The sequence below is a fragment of the Apiospora kogelbergensis genome (assembly GCF_038363985.1).
Source record: "Apiospora kogelbergensis strain CBS 113332 chromosome Unknown utg000005l_segment0_segment0, whole genome shotgun sequence".
In the NCBI taxonomy this organism is placed as follows: Eukaryota; Fungi; Ascomycota; class Sordariomycetes; order Amphisphaeriales; family Apiosporaceae; genus Apiospora; species Apiospora kogelbergensis.
The window spans coordinates 637,665-659,768 of record NW_027117422.1 but is presented as its reverse complement, the minus strand read 5'-3'; the positions used below and the strand labels follow the sequence as shown (position 1 = coordinate 659,768).

At 54.2% G+C, this 22,104-nt stretch overlaps 10 protein-coding genes across 10 annotated transcripts; 7 read left to right on the top strand and 3 right to left on the bottom strand.

The window, feature by feature from the left end:
• Nucleotides 1-1,082: 1,082 nt before the first annotated feature.
• Nucleotides 1,083-2,021, top strand: PG998_006804 (histone deposition protein Asf1; the record flags this gene model as incomplete). Its single annotated transcript, XM_066873620.1, has 3 exons — nucleotides 1,083-1,191; nucleotides 1,253-1,601; nucleotides 1,667-2,021. The coding sequence occupies 3 exons, from the start codon at nucleotides 1,083-1,085 to the stop codon at nucleotides 2,019-2,021; spliced, it is 813 nt and encodes a 270-aa protein (XP_066729565.1).
• A 1,156-nt stretch (nucleotides 2,022-3,177) lies between these two features.
• Nucleotides 3,178-4,954, top strand: PG998_006803 (cytochrome P450; the record flags this gene model as incomplete). Its single annotated transcript, XM_066873619.1, has 3 exons — nucleotides 3,178-3,315; nucleotides 3,379-4,531; nucleotides 4,593-4,954. The coding sequence occupies 3 exons, from the start codon at nucleotides 3,178-3,180 to the stop codon at nucleotides 4,952-4,954; spliced, it is 1,653 nt and encodes a 550-aa protein (XP_066729564.1).
• Nucleotides 4,955-6,580: 1,626 nt separating this feature from the next.
• On the top strand, nucleotides 6,581-7,519 carry PG998_006802 (uncharacterized protein; the record flags this gene model as incomplete). Its single annotated transcript, XM_066873618.1, has 3 exons — nucleotides 6,581-6,615; nucleotides 6,638-7,199; nucleotides 7,298-7,519. The coding sequence occupies 3 exons, from the start codon at nucleotides 6,581-6,583 to the stop codon at nucleotides 7,517-7,519; spliced, it is 819 nt and encodes a 272-aa protein (XP_066729563.1).
• A 673-nt stretch (nucleotides 7,520-8,192) lies between these two features.
• Nucleotides 8,193-9,050, top strand: PG998_006801 (uncharacterized protein; the record flags this gene model as incomplete). The annotated part of the gene is made up of 1 exon (XM_066873617.1): nucleotides 8,193-9,050. The coding sequence occupies one exon, from the start codon at nucleotides 8,193-8,195 to the stop codon at nucleotides 9,048-9,050; it is 858 nt and encodes a 285-aa protein (XP_066729562.1).
• Nucleotides 9,051-9,405: 355 nt separating this feature from the next.
• Nucleotides 9,406-11,258, bottom strand: PG998_006800 (uncharacterized protein; the record flags this gene model as incomplete). Its single annotated transcript, XM_066873616.1, has 5 exons — nucleotides 9,406-9,594; nucleotides 9,671-9,776; nucleotides 9,843-10,122; nucleotides 10,266-10,890; nucleotides 10,956-11,258. 5 exons carry the CDS (start codon nucleotides 11,256-11,258, stop codon nucleotides 9,406-9,408), a joined length of 1,503 nt encoding a protein of 500 aa, XP_066729561.1.
• A 496-nt stretch (nucleotides 11,259-11,754) lies between these two features.
• On the bottom strand, nucleotides 11,755-13,556 carry PG998_006799 (uncharacterized protein; the record flags this gene model as incomplete). Its single annotated transcript, XM_066873615.1, has 4 exons — nucleotides 11,755-12,283; nucleotides 12,314-12,839; nucleotides 12,959-13,293; nucleotides 13,390-13,556. The coding sequence occupies 4 exons, from the start codon at nucleotides 13,554-13,556 to the stop codon at nucleotides 11,755-11,757; spliced, it is 1,557 nt and encodes a 518-aa protein (XP_066729560.1).
• Nucleotides 13,557-14,269: 713 nt separating this feature from the next.
• On the bottom strand, nucleotides 14,270-16,237 carry PG998_006798 (uncharacterized protein; the record flags this gene model as incomplete). The annotated part of the gene is made up of 6 exons (XM_066873614.1): nucleotides 14,270-14,550; nucleotides 14,632-14,837; nucleotides 14,911-15,377; nucleotides 15,430-15,491; nucleotides 15,569-15,906; nucleotides 15,981-16,237. The coding sequence occupies 6 exons, from the start codon at nucleotides 16,235-16,237 to the stop codon at nucleotides 14,270-14,272; spliced, it is 1,611 nt and encodes a 536-aa protein (XP_066729559.1).
• Nucleotides 16,238-16,613: 376 nt separating this feature from the next.
• Nucleotides 16,614-17,728, top strand: PG998_006797 (retinol dehydrogenase 12; the record flags this gene model as incomplete). The annotated part of the gene is made up of 2 exons (XM_066873613.1): nucleotides 16,614-17,530; nucleotides 17,593-17,728. 2 exons carry the CDS (start codon nucleotides 16,614-16,616, stop codon nucleotides 17,726-17,728), a joined length of 1,053 nt encoding a protein of 350 aa, XP_066729558.1.
• A 697-nt stretch (nucleotides 17,729-18,425) lies between these two features.
• Nucleotides 18,426-19,718, top strand: PG998_006796 (uncharacterized protein; the record flags this gene model as incomplete). The annotated part of the gene is made up of 5 exons (XM_066873612.1): nucleotides 18,426-18,620; nucleotides 18,686-18,793; nucleotides 18,888-19,273; nucleotides 19,329-19,405; nucleotides 19,486-19,718. 5 exons carry the CDS (start codon nucleotides 18,426-18,428, stop codon nucleotides 19,716-19,718), a joined length of 999 nt encoding a protein of 332 aa, XP_066729557.1.
• A 1,924-nt stretch (nucleotides 19,719-21,642) lies between these two features.
• On the top strand, nucleotides 21,643-21,906 carry PG998_006795 (uncharacterized protein; the record flags this gene model as incomplete). The annotated part of the gene is made up of 1 exon (XM_066873611.1): nucleotides 21,643-21,906. The coding sequence occupies one exon, from the start codon at nucleotides 21,643-21,645 to the stop codon at nucleotides 21,904-21,906; it is 264 nt and encodes an 87-aa protein (XP_066729556.1).
• Between the last annotated feature and the right edge of the window lie 198 nt (nucleotides 21,907-22,104).

Sequence of the window (22,104 nt, the reverse complement as noted above, 5' to 3'; positions counted from 1 at the left end):
ATGGTGGGATAATTACAAGCAAAGAGAGGACTGGTAAAGTAAAGCACCGAGGAGAGGATGACGAGTTCGGCGACTGTCACGGTGCAATGCGATGCGAAGTGAAGAATCAAGCCCAGCCTTGACTCTTGACTGCGAATTCTCTAAAAAGGCAAAGCGTGGATTAAAGCGTTTTCAGACTCGATTTGGACAAGGATCTAGGTACATGCCAGCCATTAGCCATGGAGCTGCACGGATGCATGGACTTTTGATGTCGTGGTACCTAGCGAATTGCGTGCACGCTGATCGGGCATGGGCGAGGGTTTATCCGATGGAGCAATCAATCAGCGACCTTCTGGATGGCACTGGTTGGCACTTGACAGCGAAAGCACATGCACTCACTTACGTGCCATTCACCTTCACTTCCGAGCTCAATTGAGGCCTATTCTTGGCCAAACCTTCCGTCCACCAGATCTTCTACATACTGGGCCAGCTGTCATAAATATAGAGAAGCATTCACACAAATAAGTACAGAACTTAGCACTGTCATCTATCTCTTTCTGTATGGGCCCTAGTCCCTGATCAGTGCACGTCAGCACTTTCGACGCCTACCAGGCCTAGCAGACCCTTGCGACGTCCAATCAGTGGTCCATAAACCCCTTTAGCGCTGGAAGCTTAGCTGGCTGCAAGCACCAACGCACGCACGTCTTCCCCCATCTGCAAGCACTTAACGCCAGACGCGTGAGTGCGTGGGAAAGTCGCGTCCAATTTCAGAGACCCACTGGAAACAGGGAAGTGGGAAGGAAGCTGGCGACCTGGCGAGCTGGCAAGCCCATAGTCCATACCGCTTTCCCACGTCGTAAAAACAAATCCATTTGTCGCCCATCCCTCCACCAACCAGAGTCGCAAAGTGGACCAGCCTACTTCTCTCCTCTCTGTCCAGTATCGTTTCTTAGACTCGAAGAACCCTCATTTTCAAGTTCTGCATTGCTGTTGACTCTACCTCTCTTTCTTTCCTTTTCTCCCTTCACTGCAAATAACCCACCTTCTCTCTCATCTGCTAAACCACATTCTTCTCAAATACCCCCTCACCACAAACCGCCAACATGTCTGTCGTGTCGCTTCTCGGGGTGAACATCCTCAACAACCCGGCCAAGTTTGGCGACAAGTACGAATTCGAGATCACGTTCGAGTGTCTTGAGCAGCTCGAGAAGGGTACGCATACCAGCCATTGCCTAGCGTGTAGCCAATCATACTAATTTGTGCGCCCATCCAGACCTCGAGTGGAAGCTGACCTACGTTGGTTCCGCAACAAGTGACCAGTATGACCAAGAGCTCGACTCCCTTCTAGTCGGCCCGATCCCCGTCGGAGTCAACAAGTTCGTTTTCGAAGCAGAGGCACCAGACACCAAGCGAATCCCCGATGCCGATATCTTGGGTGTTACCGTCGTCCTCCTGACATGCTCGTACGACGGCCGCGAGTTCATCCGAGTTGGCTACTACGTGAACAATGAGTACGAGACAGACGAGCTGAACGCCGATCCCCCGGCCAAGCCCATTATCGAGAAGATCCGAAGAAATGTTCTGGCCGACAAGCCTCGTGTGACTCGGTTCGCTATCAAGTGGTAAGTTATGGCTTCTTACCTTCCTGACCGAGTTTGATTATTAACAGCCTGTAGGGATTCTGAAGCTTCTGCGCCCGCCGAGTTCCCCCTGAGCAACCCGAAGCCGATGTGCAGCCCGACGATGAGGAATACGGCGCTGAAGAGCTTGCCGAAGAAGCTGAAGAAGAGGACGTTGCCGCTGCAGGTGAAGCCAATGGCGAGGCCGTCGCTGCCGCCGCTGGGGAAGATGACGCGATGGGTGGTGTTGAGGGCGCTGAGCCTGCCGGTGAGGAAGAGATGTCCGAGGACGGAAGCGTCGACCTCGAGAACGAGAGCGAAGATGACCTTGAAGAGGAAGAAGAGATCGCCGAGGGTGAGGCTGCTGGCGGTGACGATGCCATGGAAGTGGATGACAAGCCCCAAACAGTCATGGCCCATTAGAAGGGGATTCACAATTTGGGTGCTCAATATGTGGCTGCTACAGGTTAGTCTGTCAGCAATGATTTAACGTTGCGTACATATGGAACGCCGAAAGTGTGCACTTGATGCAAGGTGCAGCAATTGGCGGTAGTAGGCTCTTTATGGGAGCTCGTGGCGCAACAAAGACATGGTGGACACCACGGACTATTTCAGTATTGGTCGGCAAAAGAGCAGGATACGAGGTTACGAGTTGCATGGCATGTTACATGATGGCGGTTTATTTAAACAGGTTAGGAAGACCAGTGTTAGAACGGTCTCCTTTTGAATAAAATTACAATGATTCCCCCCAACTTCATTATGGTACCTATTGCTTCGGATGCCTCCAAATGAAGCGATGTTTTAGCCAGTTCCCGCAAAACGTCTTCTCGATGGCTAACCACAGTATCTGTGATCCATTCTCGCGTTTCAGCGACACTTTGAACCTCACGTTACAGGAAACTGCCAGACGCACCGTGGTCAAAGCTAACTGTATCAAAACACCCGTCGTCACCGAGACCCCCGCTGCTTTTTGCATGGTGGGCGCGACCTTGCATTGATCAGCATTGGAGAGCAAACTGCCCCTGAGCAGCACCCATTCATTCTACGTGACTAAACCGGGCAGCAGTCGCCAAATATCAAGTCCCACCTTATTCAACTCGTAATAGCCGATGGTCAGGCCTTACGTATATATTGCTGGTCACGATTGCCTCCAGTTCCCACCCCGCCTCGTGGAATATCTCGAGGCATGGGGGTGAAGCACCACGGGCGACGAGACATGCAAGCCTTGAAGTTGTATTTGAGGACTTACTTAGAAGTTACCCAGCCTTGATACGAGCATCACAATGAACCCAACCCTGTGATAAGACCATGCCAATCACGTCGTGTCGCTGCAAAGCGCAGTGCGGGGTAGATGCGTCGACTGATATCTTCTGCATCCAAGTAATCCGGTTTCACTCAACAGTATCTTGCTGCCATGGGAAGTTTCGATGATCGCATATCTGATTACTTCTCGAGGACTCTTGTTAAATAGCATAACTTCCAGGATGTACAATTTGATCACCGAAACACCTACATGATTAAAGCCTTGACAGAACGCACCAGAGGCTTCACGTTACTACGCAAATAGGGGTTGCTCACCATGGGCTTCAACTTCGTGGACTGGATTACTTCAATAGAGTACCACATAGAGCAGTCGCTCAAGTTGATGACACAAACCAATGCCGGTCTCACCATCTTAACTACCATTGCTATTGGAGTTTTATCTCTGCTATACTATGTTAGTATCAAGTACCCCTTTTCCCATCACATGCCCCTGAGGTACTGACTTTCCTTTAATCAGGGAGCATATGATACTGATATCGCTTCTATAAAGGGTTTACCAGAAATACCTGGCGCTGTGCCGGTGTTTGGCCATCTGCTGAAGCTTGGTGAGGACCATGCCACGACTTGCGAGAAATGGTGGCGCCAGTACGGCCATTCCGTCTTCCAGATTAAGCTCGGCAACACCAGGGCCGTGGTGGTCAACTCGTTCGAGGACTGCAAGAAGATGCTTCTAGGTAACCAGAATGCCCTCATCGATCGCCCAAAGTTATACACGTTCCACGGCGTCATCAGTAGCACTCAGGGGTTCACCATCGGCTCCTCCCCTTGGGATGAGTCGTGCAACAAGAAGCGAAAAGCGGCGGGCACGGCTTTGAGCAGGCCGGCTCTAAGGAACTACTACCCCATGTTCGACTTGGAGAGCTACTGCATCGTTCGTGACCTACAGAAAGACAGCCATTCAGGGAACGCCGAGATCGATGTCCGGCCTTACATCCAACGATTCGCCCTGAACACTACCCTCACTCTGTGCTACGGTATTCGCATGGACGCCGTCTATGACGACCTACTCCGCGAGATCCTGCATGTGGGATCGGCCATCTCACTGCTGCGAAGTGCTTCGGAGAACCTGCAGGACTATGTGCCAATACTGCGGTACATGCCCAACAACGAGAAGACCCGGCGTTCCAAGGAGCTGCGGGACCGTCGGGACGCCTATCTCAGCCTGCTCCTAGGCAAGGTCCGCGACATGATCGAGCGGGGCGTCGACAAGCCCTGTATCGCCGCCGCCATCCTGAAAGACGAGGAGACCAAGCTGACTGGGGTCGAAGTCTCGTCGATCTGCCTGTCGCTGGTGTCTGGCGGCTTTGAGACCATCCCCGGCACACTGACATCATGCCTCGGCTCCCTATCTACCCCCGACGGACAGAAATGGCAGGATCGTGCGTACGAGGACATCAAACGCTACTATCCGGACGTGCGCGATGCCTGGACCAGCTCCTTCACCGAAGAGAAGGTTCCGTACATCAACGCCATCGTCAAGGAGGCGGGGCGGTACTACACTGTCAGCGCCATGAGCTTGCCGCGGAAGACGGTGACCGAAGTCCACTGGAACGGCGCCGTCATCCCGCCCAGGACCATGATACTAATCAACGCACAAGCGGGCAATCACGGTACGTAACCCGACCTTGAGCGAAACCCTGCATCGTAGGTTAACCTTGCACCTCCCCACAGACACGGGCCACTTTGGCCCAGATGCCCACAAGTTCGACCCGGAGCGGTGGTTGGAGAGCATCAACCCGCCCACCGAGGCCGCAGCAGCCGGCCTGGGCCACCTGAGCTTTGGCGCCGGCTCGCGCGCCTGCTCGGGCCAGCACATTGCGCCCCGGTTGCTCTACACGGCGCTGGTCCGCATCCTGGCCTCGTACAAGATCGTGGCGAGCGAGACGAGCCCGCCCAACACGGACTACGTCGACTACAACCAGTCCAAGGCGGCCCTGGTCGCCATACCGCGTGAGTTCAAGGTCAAGCTCACCCCGCGTGATGGGGATGCTACTAAGGAGTGTCTTGAGTTGGCAGAGAAGCGAACTAGTTGATTCGTATACTAAAACCTATACACTTGCAACGGTACCAAAAATCTGTTAAGAGCTGAATGCCACCTATTACAAGAAATTTTCATGAAGCCGAATACGCCAGGTTATTGTTTCTCCTCATCCATTTGCTGCCTCGAAGTCCCCCCAGAGACCTATCAGTCTTTTTTCAATTTGGCCATGTGTTCTATCACCTTTTCGCCTGATGAAGATTCATCGAGGCTCTTGGTCTCCAGCGTCAAGTCGAATTGTGCAGGCCGCAGCGCCAATATTTCCCCCAGCTCTTCCTGAAGAGCTTGAGACGACTGGAGCTGTCCTTGATATTCAACGACCTTGCAGTGATAACTAAAGAGACGATAGAGCCGTGAGACGGGCGAGTCGACAGCTTAGTACTACGGCTCTTCCGCTGATGTCTTGATCTGTTGTGGCGATGAAGGCTTCACATCCAACTTCAGAAGATAGTCCTGATCCTTTTCGCCCATGAACCAGTATGCAAAGATTGGAATATTTTCTGCTCCCTCCAGGGTGGCCGAAAACATCTCAGCACACCGCCCATGGCAGAACCCGTCAACATCCTCAAGAACGATCCACTCATATTACTGGTTGAGGTCTCTGGGAAGGCTGTCGAGCCTCCTTCAGGCTTGCGATGCTGTCTTCACCTAGGAGTCCCCCTCAGAAACAACCATAGCAAAACACCATTTGCAGACTTGACAATCTCGTCTAGGAACGCTTTTCCAGCAGTATCTCTATCCTCTAGGCACTAGTAGTTCTCGTCGGCGGCGAAAGTACCCTGAACTTAGGTAACCATGTCTTCCCAGTTGAATACCTGCATGTGCAGTTTTCGAATCCCTTCTTTGCCAAACTCATGCTCAAATTCGTTCCATTTTCGACTGGAAAGAAAAATGCTTAATACCAGTAAGGGATCTCAGAGCTCTGGTAAGTTCCACCATAGCGTTTGGTTTATTGTAGTACTCATCCAAGCCGTCAGTTGACAATATTATATATTTCCCTCAAAATCGCCAGAAGACTGTGTTTCTATAGTGGGTATCAGCTTCCTTGTATCTCTTGGGGGTTATTGGCAAGATTTGTTGACAGTCCCTTGTGGCGCGAAGTGATAGGGGTAGACCTGGGGCTTAGCATCTGGTGTGCTAGCCTTTATGTATATATATAACACCATATGTGTTATTTCCTCTATTAATTCCCTTCCAGAAGGTAGCATTTTATTACGACTTCATTGCAATCCCCTTCTGCTGCTATGCCGTGATGCGACATCTCTAACGATCGGACGACCTATCCTCAAGAGTATTACTGTTTCACCCGCTCTCGTCGGCTGCTGCACCTCGGCCAATCTGCAAGCGATCACTCCAGGAAGGAGGAAGGAACCGCGTGGCTGACTTATTACCCCGCATTAAACGGCTTCTGAGTACAAATTGTTACTTCTAAGCCATGACTTCAGGTTGCCTTCCATCGTCTCGGATACCGTGCCGCCTTAACAGGAAAAGCGCATCACACCCTTCGTACACTACCATATATTACAATCACGCGTAGGGCTGAGTATTTCTTCTCCCGCATGGGCGTGGGTGTACGACTTACCTTGTCTTCTATCTCGGTGTATCTGCTCATTCTCACGACATGCCGCGCTCTACGGAAGGTAGGATCATTACAGCGTAAGTGGTGTTGACCGAACAGCCCACCATATCCGATACAGGCGCGCAGTGGCTTACATGTTCATAGCTTTGACGGCGCACTGAGCCTGCGCTCGCTCCGTCATCCGCACCGCGCCTTCGCCTTTGAAGTGACGTGCGACCTGGACCACCCGGCCGTAAGGGCGGCTCTCCAGGCCGACCCGCCGCAGAAGCCGCCGCGCCACTTCCACCCACACCAGGCCGAGTACTTCCAGGTGATGCAGGGCCAAGCCGTCGTCGAGGCCGAGATCGGGGGCCGCGCGGGGATGCATCGCCTACAGGCCGGCCGCCAGGGCGTGGCGGACGACAGCGAGTTTTGCGTCCCCGCCGGCGCCCATCATACCTGGTACCCGTCCATCGCTCAAGTCGAAGACGGTAGGGAGAGGAACGACAGCACGAATGACATCTCGTCGCGCCGTGACTACGGCGTATCGCGAGTCGTCGTGTCAGGGGACACCACGCCCGAGCTGCTTCGCCTCGACTGGGCATTTTTCGAGAACTGGTATTCATACCAAGACGCATGCTTCAAAAAGGGGCGCGCGATTGATTTGATTCAAGTCATGTGTGTAAGTTCTTCCGTCAATTATCTCCCCTGCCACTTTAATACACAATTATCCCGCGGAAAAATACGTCAAAGTCACTCACAGAAACATGCCGTGGTCAGATGTATGACGCAGGAGGATCGTATCTTTCTCTTCCAGGATGGGTACCGCTAGGCCGAAGCACCGCGGTGGTGTTGGGCATTGTGATAGGGCGGTGGCTAGGCGGCCTGTTGGGATACCGACCGTATTACCGTGAATGGACGACAGACTGGGAGCTAGCATGCGAGAAGATGGATACCTGTTGGCTCTATCGTCGGGGCACAAAACCCGTGAAGCCAACTTGATGATCTGCGCCTGAGGTATCCGGTGTGAGAAATGATTGGGGTCTAGTTTCGATGTTGAATGGCACCCTCCGTGGCTGTGTGAAGGCTGCATGGTTACCTTGCATGCATTGTATGTAACACAAACATAAGCGCATAGACTGATCCAGCCCCGACTGCATAAGCAACATTGCTGGCACTTTTCCATTGCATCCGCATTTCTGTGGTTACACCAGAAGGTTACACCTCGCAGAATGGCTGGCCTCCAACTGTGATGCTTACCGAAACAGCGAAACGCAGGATGATCCAAGATCTACTCCATTTACCCGGAGGGTATCCATGCAGCAGCATTTCGAGCATGTTTGCTTCGATTTGCCATATTCCGAGGAACCACACCTTCGGGGTTCCGAGTAAAGGAGCAGAGTAACGTAAAGTATTAATTCGCATGGTCGCAAAGGGCTGCTGTTCCGCTCTGGCAGCCCACCATCCGGCACCCAGCATTTCTCCAACAAGCCAGCAGACCAGGCCCGAAGAAAGTTATGGCTCGAGAAGGCGCAAAGCACGGCGACTCGCCTGCCCTGTACGCCGGGGAGACCGTCCCTTCTGGATCGACCATGTGCCCCTGTCGTGGCGCCCGTTCATCCAGCTCACCCGCACCAACTTCGCCGCCCCCGTGCTTCTGCCCTACTTCCCCCACATGTGGGGTGTTCTCCAAACCGCCATCGTCCAGCAGAACCGCCACGACGACCAGCACGGCCCCTTCGCCCTGCGAGACGTCGTGCGCGTGTGCATCCTGCTGCTGGGCGTCAACGCCGCCTCGTCGACGGCGGCGCACGCCTGGGACGACATCGTCGACGCGCCGCTCGACCGGCAGATGGCGCGGTCGCGCAACCGCCCGGTGGCGCGGGGCGCGGTCGGCGTGCGGGCGGCGCTGGCGTTCGCGGCGGCACAGGCGCTGGCGGCGGCGCTGGTGCTGCTGCTGCTGCTGCCGCGCGGGGCCGCCGTGTGCGCGCTGCCGTCGGCCGCCGTCTGCGTCTACTACCCGCTGGCGAAGCGGCACACGCACCTGCCGCAGCTGGTGTTGGGCCTCGGGATGGGCTGGGGCGTGGTGACGGGCAGCGCCGGGCTGGCGGGCGGGCCGGCGCGCGAGGCGTGGGCCGACGCGGCGCGGCTGGCGCTCGTCGCGGCCTGCGCGCTGTGGACCGTCGTCTACGACACCATCTACGCGCGCATCGACGTCGCCGAGGACCTGCGGCTGGGGCTGGGGAGCACGGCGGTGCTGTTCCGGCGCCGCACGAAGCCCTTTCTCGGCTGGCTTCTGGGGGCTATGGGCGTCTCGCTCTGGTACTGCGGCTTCGTGTCGGACATGGGACTTTGTTACTATCTGGTCGCGGTGGGCGGGAGTTGCGCGTCGATTGGGTGGATGATATACCAGGTGGACTTGGACAGCACCAAGAGCTGCTATCGTTGGTTCTCCAGAGGGTTTTGGCTGCCTGCACTCGCAATTACGGTTGGGTTAGGACTGGAACTGGCAGCATCTCCGATGGAGTTCTAGACCCGCACAAGTTCTTCAATACTAGAGCACTTTGGCGAAGACACAAGATTCTAGATCTACTCATGATAACATGAATCTATTATACTAATAAAGAAAACGTACACACACGTGACGAGGCGGTGGTGGCGCGGGGGGGCAGGGTGGCTCACGCGAACCCAAACCTTCCGCTCCCCTCACGTTATTTCCCTCCCCGGACGTAATATCCTCTAACGCAAAGCTGCTAGAGCAAGAACGTACTCGCGGAGCGGCGAAGTGTTTGCTAGTAAATATAGATTATAATACTCTATTGACTAGCAGGTCACGCAGGAAAGCGATGCGCTTTGCTGGAAGTGACCTACGTATTCTGCTTTTCTCCTCAGACACCCCTTTTCTCGACATAGACTGGCCAGGAGTGAGGAACACGGGTGATATACCCTTCCCACTGCCACTTGTTCTCCGGGTCCACCTGGCGGATTGAGTAATCTCGCACGAGGGTGGCGGCGACCTTGAAAAGCTCTATCCGTGCTAGGTTCTCTCCAGGGCACTTGTTGCCACCAAGCCCAAACTGACAGCCATAAAATACGTGTCAGCTCGCAAGTATCCCGCCATTTGGGAATGAGGGGGGTGGGATGCCATCTTACCGCCATCCAGTACTTCAACTTCGATGAGATGTCCTCGGCGAACCATCTGTCTGGATTCCACTCTTCCGCGTCTTCCCCCCAGCATTCCTTGGACTGCTGCATCACACTATAAGGGAGCCGTAAGCATCTGAACCGAAGGTCTAAGTCGTGTGAGGGAGATGAAATGGCTCACTTTGGATTGATGGACAGTGTCGTCCCTTCGGGGAAATGCTGGCCCCCAATCGAGAGCCCGCCCGCAGGGGCGACCCTGGCCAGTCCCATTGGACTCGGTCCAAACATACGGATCGATTCGTGCAGGCACGCCCGCAGGTAGGGCAGTGTCTGGGAGTCTTGGTAGGAAACCACAGGGTCTTTACAGAAGCCCTGAGCACGCTGGGACTCAATCTCTTCTCGCGCGCGGGCCCACGACGTGGGGTTGGCGATCATGTGGTAAACAAACGATTGAATAGCGCCTATAAGTCATGGCCATTATGTAAGTACTATAATTCACGAGGAGAGCGCTTTCATATTGCGCATTGTAGAAGGACAAGAAGAAAAGAAAAAGAATAAGGGCCTTTCCAGGTAAGCGACCCAAGAGGAAAGCATTCGGACATACACGAAACAGTATCGGAAGCGGCGCCCACAGTGATAATGATTTGCGCCTCGACATCAACAGGCCGGAGCACTTCGGGGTTGTCGCGGCCTGCCTTGGTCCAGTGGTCCACGACGGAGGAGGAGGAGGGGGCGTCGGCGTCGGTCGCCTTGGCCTCGGCGCGCCGCAGGGCGGCGAAGGTGGAGCGCATGACGTGGCCGCCGGCGAGGAGCCCGGTGCGGGTGATGAGGGGGTTGGCGGCGAGCAGGCGGTGCAGGGTCCAGAAGTTGCCGGCGACGGCGGCGTAGCAGTTGGCGGCGCGGCCCTTGGCGAGGTGGCCGTCGAGGTCGCGGCCGGCGGCGGCGAAGCCGAAGGGGCGCGCGAACAGCGCCTCGCCCGCCACGTCCAGCGCCGCGAACGACAGCTGCCGGTCCAGGTGCAGCGGGCGGCCCGCCGCGGCGTGCGCGTCCAGGCGCCCGAACAGCTGGCCGAGCACGGCGTCGAAGCGCGGCTCGGACTGCAGCAGGTTCGAGCTCAGGAAGGCCGGGGCGAACAGTCTCGTGCGCTGCGCCCGCTCCTTGGGGTCGAGGATGGACGGGGTGTTGACATATCGATAGTCTGGCAAGGAAAAGACGCGGTACCAGTTCCCCTTTGAATGCCATGATCAGCCAAGCTCACAAAATGGATGGGAGTGTGTGTTTCGTAATAACTAACCTTACGCAAAGAAGCTTGTAGAATCAGCGCAGGGCCATCCGGATGGCTAACGCTGACCTCGTTGGGTGCAATTCTGACAAAATGTCCGTATTGTTTATGGAGCGCTCTTGTCCAAGTACTGTTGTCTCCTTTGAAGATGTGGTAAGCATGGCATAGACGGGTAATTGATGCAAGCCGGGGGCCTGGGACAAGGGCTAGCGGCGACCAAAAGCGTCGATGCAGAGCCAGGTAAACAGCCAAGGCAAACGTCAGGCCAGCAAGACGAGCCAGCCAGCTCGAAAAGCCATATGAATAACTCTCCATCACGTCAAAGTTGAAATGTGTTTAATAATCTACTTGTGTCCGAGAATATCTCAGCTGCTCACGGTGGGAAGTCAACTGTCGCAGATGGGGGAGTGTGTGGGAGCTTTGGGGTAGTTGTAGCCTAAATGCGAAGCAACGATCTGATCTTCCCAGCTCGCTAATACACCCTCCCAGAAGGTCTTTCTGCACCTAGGAATACGCCGTGACGGACCAACATCTCCAAATTGCGACGTGCGTGCAGATGCATCATCGCTGCACCTTGTATGGTTAGCAATGTCACACGTTACACATTGATTGTGTCCGATTGGATCAAATACAAGATCATCTCATTCGGCCACCCTTTACGAATATTCCGAAAGCAAACATAATAAATGTCATTGGCCAAGAGAAGTGACCGTACGTGGCGAAGACTCAAATCTATAGATACAGCAACAACGCGTGCATACCAGCGGAAACAACCAACGACCTGGCCCTGGATAGTCCGGTCCCTCTCCATTCACCCTCGTGGAATCTTGAAACCTCCTGGCAGCAGCGTCCGAAGCCTGTGTTTGGGATCGTACTTGTCCTGCACCCGTCTCAGCCTGGCGACGTTGGCGCTGCCGTAGTGGGCAATGACGTCCTGCTCGAAGCTGGCGTCGTTCATGAACTGGTAGGGTAGGTACGCGCCCTCGTCCCTGGCGTCGCGCTCGAGCTCGCCGACGACGTCGCGGGGCACCGCGCGCGCCGCCGCGTCCTCGGTCGCTTCGGTCCACCCCACGTCGATGTGCAGCCAGGTCTGGTTGACGGCGGTGAGCCCCAAAGCGTTGCCGCCGGCCCTGATGCCTCTCTCCACGGCGCTCGCCGAGATGGGCTGCAGGCCGAAGGCGGTCCCTCCCCCTCGACGCCCGGCAGCGAGCTCAGAGACGACGCGTTCAGCAGCAGGTCTGCCACCTTCGCCGTCATCGACTTGCTGGGCTTGTAGCTCGTCACGTGCCAGTCGACTCTGCGCGGCAGTATGCATGTTAGCCGAGTTTTGGCCCTTAGCCCTGGGTCCTTGAGAGGAGGAGGCTACTTACCGTGCCACAGGGATCTGGGGGTAGCTAGCGATCAATTGGCCAGTAGTTTGGAATTTCGTCTGGTCCATCTGAGGGGTGAAGTTCGCGAATGGCGCGAAGACGGCAGGATTAGCCTCGGGTTTGAAATATACCAGCGTCAGTATTAGGCCCATATCCTTGTTGCTCGGGAAGCCTTGTAGATACGCATTCGCATAGGGGTCTTTGTTCGGCGCGCTCTGGTACTCGTTCATGGCAGTGAGAAGACCCGGCAGTTGATCCCAGGCGTATATCTTTACGCCACCCCATATCTCCGGGATAGGGTACGTAGCAAAGGTGAAGCATGTCACAATACCTAAAGTTACCATGAGGATACGCGCTCTATGTATGTACCGGAACAAGATTGACGGGTACTCACCAAAGTTGTTACCGCCGCCTTTGAGAGCCCAGAAGAGATCCTCGTTGTCGTCGGCATTAGCGTGAACGAGAGATCCATCCGCTAGCACGACTTCGTAATTGATAACGTTGTCACAAACCAGGCCATAAAGGTCTGTCAGCCAAGAGAGCCCGCCTTTGAGCAACGTAGCACAACCAGTCATTAGCCAGCTGTCTCGTTGGGCGACGTATCACGTATCGACATGTGAAGATGGAAAAACAATCCCGACTTACAGCCAAGGGTGAAGCCGCCGACTCCGAATGTGCCGGTCCTACCACCCGCCATCGTTACACCAAATTGGTCGAGATAGGTATAGACCTCGCCCCAGCGGTTCCCCGAGCCAATCACGGCGACGTTCTTCTTCTGGTCGAAGCGCAGATCTTTTAGCTTGGCCAGGTCGATCAGAACACCATCATCGATATTGGAAAAGCCAGGTGCGGGATTATGGCCGCCGGAACGAACCGCAAAGGGTGCATCTTGTTGGTTGGCAATGGCGACCACCTTCTGCACGTCACGAGCCGAAGTGGGCTGGACGATGCAGGCTGGTGTCAGTCGTGCGTTAGTAGCCCTACAGAATCACCAACAATGCTGGGTGTCAGGATGTATTGCAACGTTAATGACGAAGAAAGCGGGAAGAAGAAAGCCTGACTCGGTGCCGACTTACCAGTTGTCCTGGGCTGCAGCTTCGAATGCAACATCCGACGGCATAAGCGTGTTGTTGGGAAGTGACGTCTGGATCTGCAGGCAAGCCTGGGCGACGCCCAGGCCTGCCGTTATGCTGTCAAACACAGAGCTAAGGCCGGCTGACATGATGTAACCCGGGACTGCCATGAGGTCTGATACGAAAACGGAGAAAAGTAGGACAGGACCTATCTGTTGCGCAGTCTCGATATTGATATAGATTGTCTTAGTCCGATTCTTGTAGGTTCCGGTACGGACAGCATGGGCGATAAGGGACGGATCCTTCGTCAGCACTAAGTAAGGAGTACTTGCAGTGGCGTTTTCGATACTGCGGCCTGGACTCGGTAAGTAGAAGGATTGTCTTTGGCGAGTGTCATTCTTCCATCCATTTATGCATGCAGTGGGATTTGATAAGCGAGTGATTCTGTGTGACAGACAGCTCTACCAGCTAGTGGAGTCCGGCGATACGCTGCGTACATATTCATCTTCATACATACTGCTAAAATTAGCTGCATCTCGATGTGCTTTCCCTACAAGGCGAAACTAGGCTGCATTTATTGAATGCTGTGTTACCGGAACCCTGGCCCAATAACCTTGCCATCCTCTACAGCCCTTGCCAATCCAAAGATCCCGGCCTACCCGACGAGCCTGTCTACTGCCTGTCTACTGTCTGTATCAGTGCGGGGTACCCTCCCATCCTCCCTTGGACGGCTGGGGAGGGCGCAGACTGTAACCATGTAACATACACGCGGAAGGATTACTTCCCCGCGTCCGATTTTTGGTAGTTATCAACAAGTAAACGTACACTGTGGCGTGGTCTAGTATAGGTTATCAGTAGGGAGCCTTATCTAATATGTAATTATCTAAGCAGGTGTGCGAGATAGGAGAAAGCCACCATTCTGCAGCGTTTGGAACATCTGGACAGGGTCATACTTGCGCGCGACGTCCCGGAGCCTGGCCAGGTTCTCCGGTCCGTACGACGCCAGGGGGTCCTGATCTCGCGCCGCGTGATTCATGTAGAGGAACGGAAGATGTAGCCCACGCGCCTTGGCGAGCGCGTCCCACTCCGCCGTGGTCTCTACGGCGACGGACCGCACGGTCTCGTCGTCCCGGGCATTATCCCAATCGACCAGTGTCTCCCACCCTAGCTCGTGAAGTTGCTGTTAGTGTGCCGTGGAGAGGAAGGAGAGAACGGATTGGGGAGAAACCTAGCACGGGAACTGACAGGTATGGTCCTCGGCTGGGATGTTCATAGCGTTCCCGCCTTTCAGAACACCCTGCTCCGCTATGTTTGCCGATACATGTTCGAGGGTGTACGATTGATTCGCCCCGGTCTCTTCATGAACTCGGACTGCTCTCTGGTGCCAAAATCGAAATGTGTCCTTGTATAGCTGTGCGTCCATACGTGACGTAGCAGTCCTGTAGTCATGCCTAAAGGGCGCACAAGTCATCAGATCAGCCTGTGGGGGTACATTGAGAGACTTGAGTGGAAGTATTGACATACCTGCGAGGGGCACTTGAGAAAGCTGAGTCTTGGAGCTGCTGCAGGAAACCAAAGGTACTGTTCGTCGCGGGCAGGGCAACTTGCAGTGGATGAAGGTTTTCAAAAGGGGCGAAGGCGGCAGGGGTACGAAGGGACGGCTCGGTGTAGACGAGGGTAACTGCGATAGTATCGATGCTGAGATACAGGCTCACCGTGGACTTCAGGTCTCTCGCGCCGCCTCCGGTCTGCCATTCATAAAAAGCATCCAAAACCATATCGGACTGGTTGATTTGGTAGACAGAGGCTTGAATCCAGATGGCCGGGATCTCAGTTGTGTATACATCATACCGAGTTACTACCCCGAAGTTTGGGCCGCCCCCTTTCAGGGCCCAGAAAAGATCCTCATGGGTGTTTGCACTTGCGTTTACAATGCTACCGTTGGACAATACGATCTGCATAGCTCGGCGGGTTGTCCCTTCTGGTGTCAGCTACCCATTCTCCGTTTTGATGCCTGAAGTTTCAGAGTGTGATATTGCGTACCTCGAAGTTCTTAACATTATCAGCACCAGTACCGTACTCGCCAGAGGTAAAATGCATACCCCCTTAGCGTGGCAAATCAGCCTTCAGCTCAGGTATCGGGGGTAAAGCGTCGGGGGTAAAGCGGCGGTGATGCACTCACCACCCACAAGAAGGCCGCCCACGCCGATGCTATTGACGCGCCCACCCACGGCAGCGAGTCCTTTTGCGGCCAGGAAGTTCGTGACCTCGCCCCAGCGCGCACCAGGCCCTAGACTCACGACAGAGCCGTCTTGGCTGAGTTGTATCTGGTTCAACCTTTGCATGTCTAGCAGGATCCCGGTGTCGTCGACGCTAGACGCACCGGGATTGGGCGAATGCCCGCCACTGCGAACTGCAAACTTGACTCGATAGGTGGCAAAGAGCCCAAGAGAAGTTGAGACGGCATTTGCATCGGCTGGCTGTATTATACAACCGGGCGTGGAAGTGCAAGCCTGAGACCTGATGGGTGCAATTCAATCGCGAAAGGTGAGTTACACCAGAGACATCATACGAAAGGGTTCCTTGTCACATACCAATTCTCATGGACGACGGTCTGGTTCACAGGAGAAAGCTCAACGAAATCGGGCCCTAAGGCAACCCGGGCTGCCTTGCATGCAGCCTCGACCGATGCATCGGCGTTGTTTCTGGGTGCTTTAGAGCTTGCCGAACCTTTTGGTAAAGATGGCACCTGGACGTCAAGGTCCGTGGTGACTGATTCTGAGCGGGCAACAGCAGCATTGGAGAGAAGAAGACAAGTCAGCGTGCAGGCTTTGAGGCCGTGGAGATTCATTATTGCGAGTTGATAATACAGCCCGATATGTCCTTCATTTCTCTTGGACGCAAGGAATGAAGCCCTGTGCCTTAAAAGCGGTTATTTATTAAGGAAGCTATGGCCGGTACTTGGTGCAACGTATTTTGGGGGTTGACGCTTACCGTTTGGGGGCCGAAATGTGGTGTTGCATCCAAATTCACTCAAACAAAGACATGCAAGGGATGGTTAGGCAACGTGCATACACAGCATGTAATGTGTCACAATACTCCAACTGCCTTGCCGCCGTCTCCGCTTGTCGACGTCCACATCTACCTTGGGTCTTGTTTTCATCTTCTCTCTCCGTTACTCCCCAGACCTCCTCCACTGGGCCGCCACCTCACATTACTTCTCCATCATGGCTCAGAAGTACGATATCTCTCCCGAGAAGGAGGGGAGCAAACTCCAATTCTTCCGTCGTCAATTCCTGGAAACACCCAAACCCGTCAAGCCGGGCGAAGTCGATTTGACCGGCAAGACGGCCCTTGTCACCGGCTGCAACGGCGGCGTTGGCCTGGAATGCTGCCGTCAGCTGCGTGCTCTGGGACTGAGCCGGTTGATCCTGGCCGTCCGCGACACGGCCAAGGGCCAGAGGGCCGTCGACGACCTCGCGAAGGCGCCGCATCCGCATTCCACCATGGAGGTCTGGAAGCTCGACATGTCCTCTTACGAGTCGATCGGTTTATTGGTAGAGCGCGCCAAGTCTCTCGACCGCATCGACATCGTCGTTTTGAACGCCGCCATCACCAGGCTCAATTGGACTTGTAACCAAGCGACAGGGCACGAGGAGAACATACAAGTCAATTACCTCTCCACGATGCTACTGACTACGCAGCTTCTACCCGTCTTAAAGTCCAAAATACCTGTCCAGGCGGGACCCAGTCGGCTGGTCATTGTCACCAGCGATGCCGCAGCATGGACTACGTTCCCAGAGCAAGACGAGGACCCCCTGTTGCCAGCGTTAGACAAACCAGGAAAGATCGATATGACCAATCGTCACTTCACATCCAAACTCATGCAGCTGTTCTTCTTGCAAGAGCTAGCCAATCGTGTGCCGCCTACCACCGCTATTATCACTGCAACAACCCCTGGATTAGTGCACTCCACTATGTCGACGCGGGATCTTCAGGGCACCGTAGCGGGCTTTTTCTCCCGGATAGCCCTCCGGCTGATAGGGTACTCCCCAGAAGTGGGCGCACGCCAGCTTGTCGATGCGTCTGTAAAGCATGGAACTGATATACACGGACAATATCTCTGTTCACAAAGGCCGAAACCGTAAGTTTGTCCTTTATATCTCTCACTTGCACAGTTTCTGACTAAACTCTACTGCGTTTTAGCCTTCCCCCGATTGTATACCAGCCGAAGGGGAAACTGATTTCCGAGCGTTTATGGCGAGAGACCATGTTGGAACTTTCGTTCGCGAATGTTGAGGATATCATCCGACAAGCTGGCAACATCGACGGAAACAATTAAGGTCATGCTATGGTGGCTCAAGCGTGTGGCGAGATCTGCAATGTTCAAAATCCACATTCGGCGCCCTTTTACTTGCAACGTGTTGATGAGGTACACGTGCTATTCCCAAACTTCGTATAATTCAAGCTCTTCTCCTGGCGAAACATCGAGACCCCTTCAGATACGCTATGTACACAGCCAGTATGGCGAACGAGCCTTACGCACCGTCCTAAGAGACGGGAGGCAAGGGTAAAAGTCCTAGTATGCATCCGTTGGAGATTGCTTACAAGTGTGGCCCCCAAACCTGGGAGGCAAACTGCCGTCATGCCCGCCACCCCAACCGCGACTGCATGATTGCCCAATAGAAGAGCCATTTAGGGCATATTGACGCCGACCCCAAATGAACTCGCCCACCTGTTGTAAATGGAGTGTAACATCACACTGCATGTCGAAGCTGACCACCACACCGGCCTCCCCCTCAAACAAATTATTCCGTTGGCACTGCTGCGCTTACCGTAGCATCCGATAAGAGATGAAGGCGAAGATTCTCGCTGAATCGATCGCAGCGGCTACGCGCCCAGATCGCAACTCGAACTCGACAAAGACAGGCCTCGGAAGCCGGGGCTTTCTCCAGTGAGGATCCTGTTCACCTTAAGACCTGGTGCAAGCGACGCTGCACATACTGCCTTTTTGGAGAAGCTTCCCAGATTCTCCAACAATGTCGCTCCCTCCAGATTTCGATAAGCTCATTCCACCGCCAACCGAAATCAACGATGCGCACAAGAACTACACATTCGGCGCCACGACGGCCATGATGGGCTCCATCGGCACCGTCTGCGTCTTGGTTCGACTGTCCATCAGGTACCGGTCCAGGAGCTTTGGACCAGATGATTATGCGATCATACCCGCGACCGTAATCTACCATCACCCCGCGGCATCTCGAGATAGCGCCTGCTGACTTCTACCGACCCTCTCTAGGTTCTCTTCCTTGCTTGGTGCATCATGGCCAGCTATCTGTGCCTCAACGCAGGAGTCGGGAAGCCCCTGTGGGAGATCACGGTGGACCAGTTCTCGATGTGGATTAGGGTAAGGCACGAGAGCCCCGTCCCAACTTGGCGGAGCGAAGGGATTGCTTCACAGTCGCCAGCTAACAGGTAGCTCCTCACCTCACCTATTCTAGGGCCAAAGCGCTTCCTTATGGCTTTATCCAGCAATGTCCGGTTCCATCAGGATATCCGTCCTCTTGTTCTTCCGACGCATATTCGGAATCGATCGGACGACCAACAAGATTATCTTGGTGCTGCTCGGGCTTCAGGCGGCATACATCATCACCTTCTCCATCACGCCGGCGTTCATCTGCAAAAACTTCGGCGATAGCGTGACCTTCTTCGACTTCGGCACCCATTGCTCGCAGAAATACTTCGCCAACATTCAGACCGCCATGTACACCTTCAGTCTTGCATTCGACGTCGTGCTGTTTAGTCTCCCCGTCTACCCCATGTTCAAACTGCAGATGAACAAACAGCATCGGGTGAAGGTGCTCTTCATATTCATGTGTGGTATAATGTGCGTCGCTCTCACCGTCGGTTGTATCTTTGGAATATGCTGACATGGAGGGCAGTACGACTGTACCGGCGGCTTACAAGCTCGCGGTCTCCGTCAAGGAATGGGCGCACCCCCTGAGCGCTGATGATCCATGTTTGTACACCCCGTTCCTCCGTTGAGACCCCCTTTCCCTGGGTTTCCACACAGCCACTGACCGCGCTCATCAAATGCAGTTCGCAAATATCAGATGTACTACATTGTCCCGGGGCAGTACGATGTATATGGGGAGACGTTCTGGATTCCCTCGACACTCGAGCCCACCCTCGCCATCATCGCGACATCGCTACCTGCGTTCCGACATGGGATAGCGCAGCTCAACAAAGCCCCCCTCGCGCCGCCGGAGAGCCTCGGGACAGCTCAGGGGCCAATCAAAAAAGAAAAGGTAGGTCGTGGTGGTCGTCTCTGACGCAGACGGGGACGGAGGAATACTATCAAATGGATGAGTCCCAGGTCGGTTTTCACCATGACTCACAAGACTCCACAAGAGCTCCCACAGCGGTAGATGGCTTCAACACTGCGGACTCGAGCAGGACTCGATAGAATGGTAGTTCTACATGTATAAAGAAATATAGTTCACAAGGAAAAGAAACATCACCTGCTGATTTCTGAACATTTGATCTTAATATTGATGTTCGACGTATGGTATAGGGGTTGGATGGTGCGACCCCTTGAAAGCCGCTAAAGACTTGTTGCCGAAACCTCAGCGGAGGTGATGACATGGGAATCGTTATGCTCGGCGGTCGGAGCGGCTTTGTTTCTCTTATATCGATACTCGATGTCTTCTACAGCAGCCACGATCTCTTCACCACGTGAGGCTTTGGACAGTCTCTTAATGGTCGAATATGGTCTTCCCCTTTATGAGATATCTACTCCTGTTTTTGGGGTTTTGGGAAATGCTTGTCTATCTATGGCAATATGGACGCCGGAACACAAACCCAACCTACCATCATGGGCGTCAGGGCATGGGCCTAGTCAGCCACACCTGCTTCTCAAGCACTCTAAAAGCGGCGTTTGTACATCTTTGAAACCGGCCATTGAATTCAAGGGAATGACTGACTCCCCTAGGACACTACCAATCGCAGGCTGCTAGCTCAACGCCGTTGATGAAGTAGCCAGAGTCATCTGCCATCACTACAATGTTGGTGACACGAACATAGTGATATATGGCAACTGGTCCGAGTCCGCAAAAGACAGAGTCAGCAGGAAACGGCAAGGGACCACGAAGGTGGATGCCCTAACCCAGTCTGTAGCCACAATCCAGGCACAGGGCTGTGATAAAATCTGGCAGGCGAGAACTGTCGAAAGAGCTCGTGAATTCATCGCGTTTGTCGAAGATGAAGAGGAGGCCGAGCCTAGCTTCGAGACGCCTCGGATCAACTATGCTTGCTACGCTTTTCATGGCAGAAGAACAGGAGTTACTCGCGAAGGCCAATATGGTCACTTCCCATTCAGGGGGTGGTCCAGAGTGGTTGAACAATCAAGGGGGCTACATGCTGCGGCTGAGTGACGACGAATGTTTTCTAGTGTGCTAGTTACACGACAGTTTGCTTGCGAAGCAGAATGACTACTTAGGATCATTACAACCTCGGCAAACCACTGATGCTACGTAACAAATTGTTCAGCCCGAAACAGCCCCAACCGCCGTGATCGGTATCACACTATTCATGGTCTCAAATGTTGCCATCACAGCGCCAAAGCCGTGTTTGAAACAGTTGCGCAGCTCGATAGCCATGGGTGAGTCGATGCCGGACTCGGCCAGCGGCTGCTGCCGGTGGATGTCGTCCTCCGGCCACCGCCACAAAAGCGATCGGACGTCTCCCGCTAGCCGGAACAGCGCCGCGGGCTGTTTCTTTTCTTTTCGGTTCGATTTCAAGCTGTCAACCTAACAGAAACGAAACCTTATAAAGGAGACTCTGAAAATCGATACATATAACCAAGTAGCTATTGTAAAGAAATTCTTTTAAGATAAATCTTTTAAATAAACTTAAATCGGCTACAATAGCCTTAAAACAGTTTCCCTTTTTCAGGCCATTGGGTATAATGGCCACTTGGTTACGTGCGTATATTTAAAAAGTCACATTTATAAGGTTTCGTTCCTGTCGGGATCATACCTTCATTGAACCGAAGAGCAAAAGAGAATAACATCTTCCTTTCTCCGGTAACTCGGGGCATCAGATTATATAAAGAGGCCCTCCTCGCTCCCTCTCGCATTCACCATCACTAAGCCACCTTCGACAAGACCTCCTGCACGTCGCCAATCACCACGTCCGTCCCACCTTCCCGATCCACACGCTACACAACATCAAGCAGCCCACATCACCATCCAAACCATGGCAAACATCAGGATCGTGATTAGACGTCACGTGGCCCGTGATCATCCCAATCTGTTGACCAACGAGATGCACGAATGGGTACATGTCGAAAACCCCCACCATCATGAGCAAGCCTCCGAGCGCTATGCAGGGCTCGTCGCTGCCGCGCAGGTCGCCACCGCGCAGGTCGCCGCTGTGCAGGTCACCGAGACTCACGGCGAAGATCAGCACTGGGCCCTTATTGTGGCGGCTATGCTTTGTCTGGTTGTTCTGCTTAGCTAGTGACCAAAGTAAGGATCCACTGCGACGGGTGGAGGAGAAGTTCGATTCCCGACACAGGCTTAGGGCTCTACTGCCCGGGGGGTTTCAAGATTCCGCAAAGGTGAATGAAGAAGGAACATCCAGGGCCAGATCGGTTATTGATTCTACCGGTTTGCACTTTCCACACAATGTTGCTACGAGGGCTTGTCACCAGGTCGG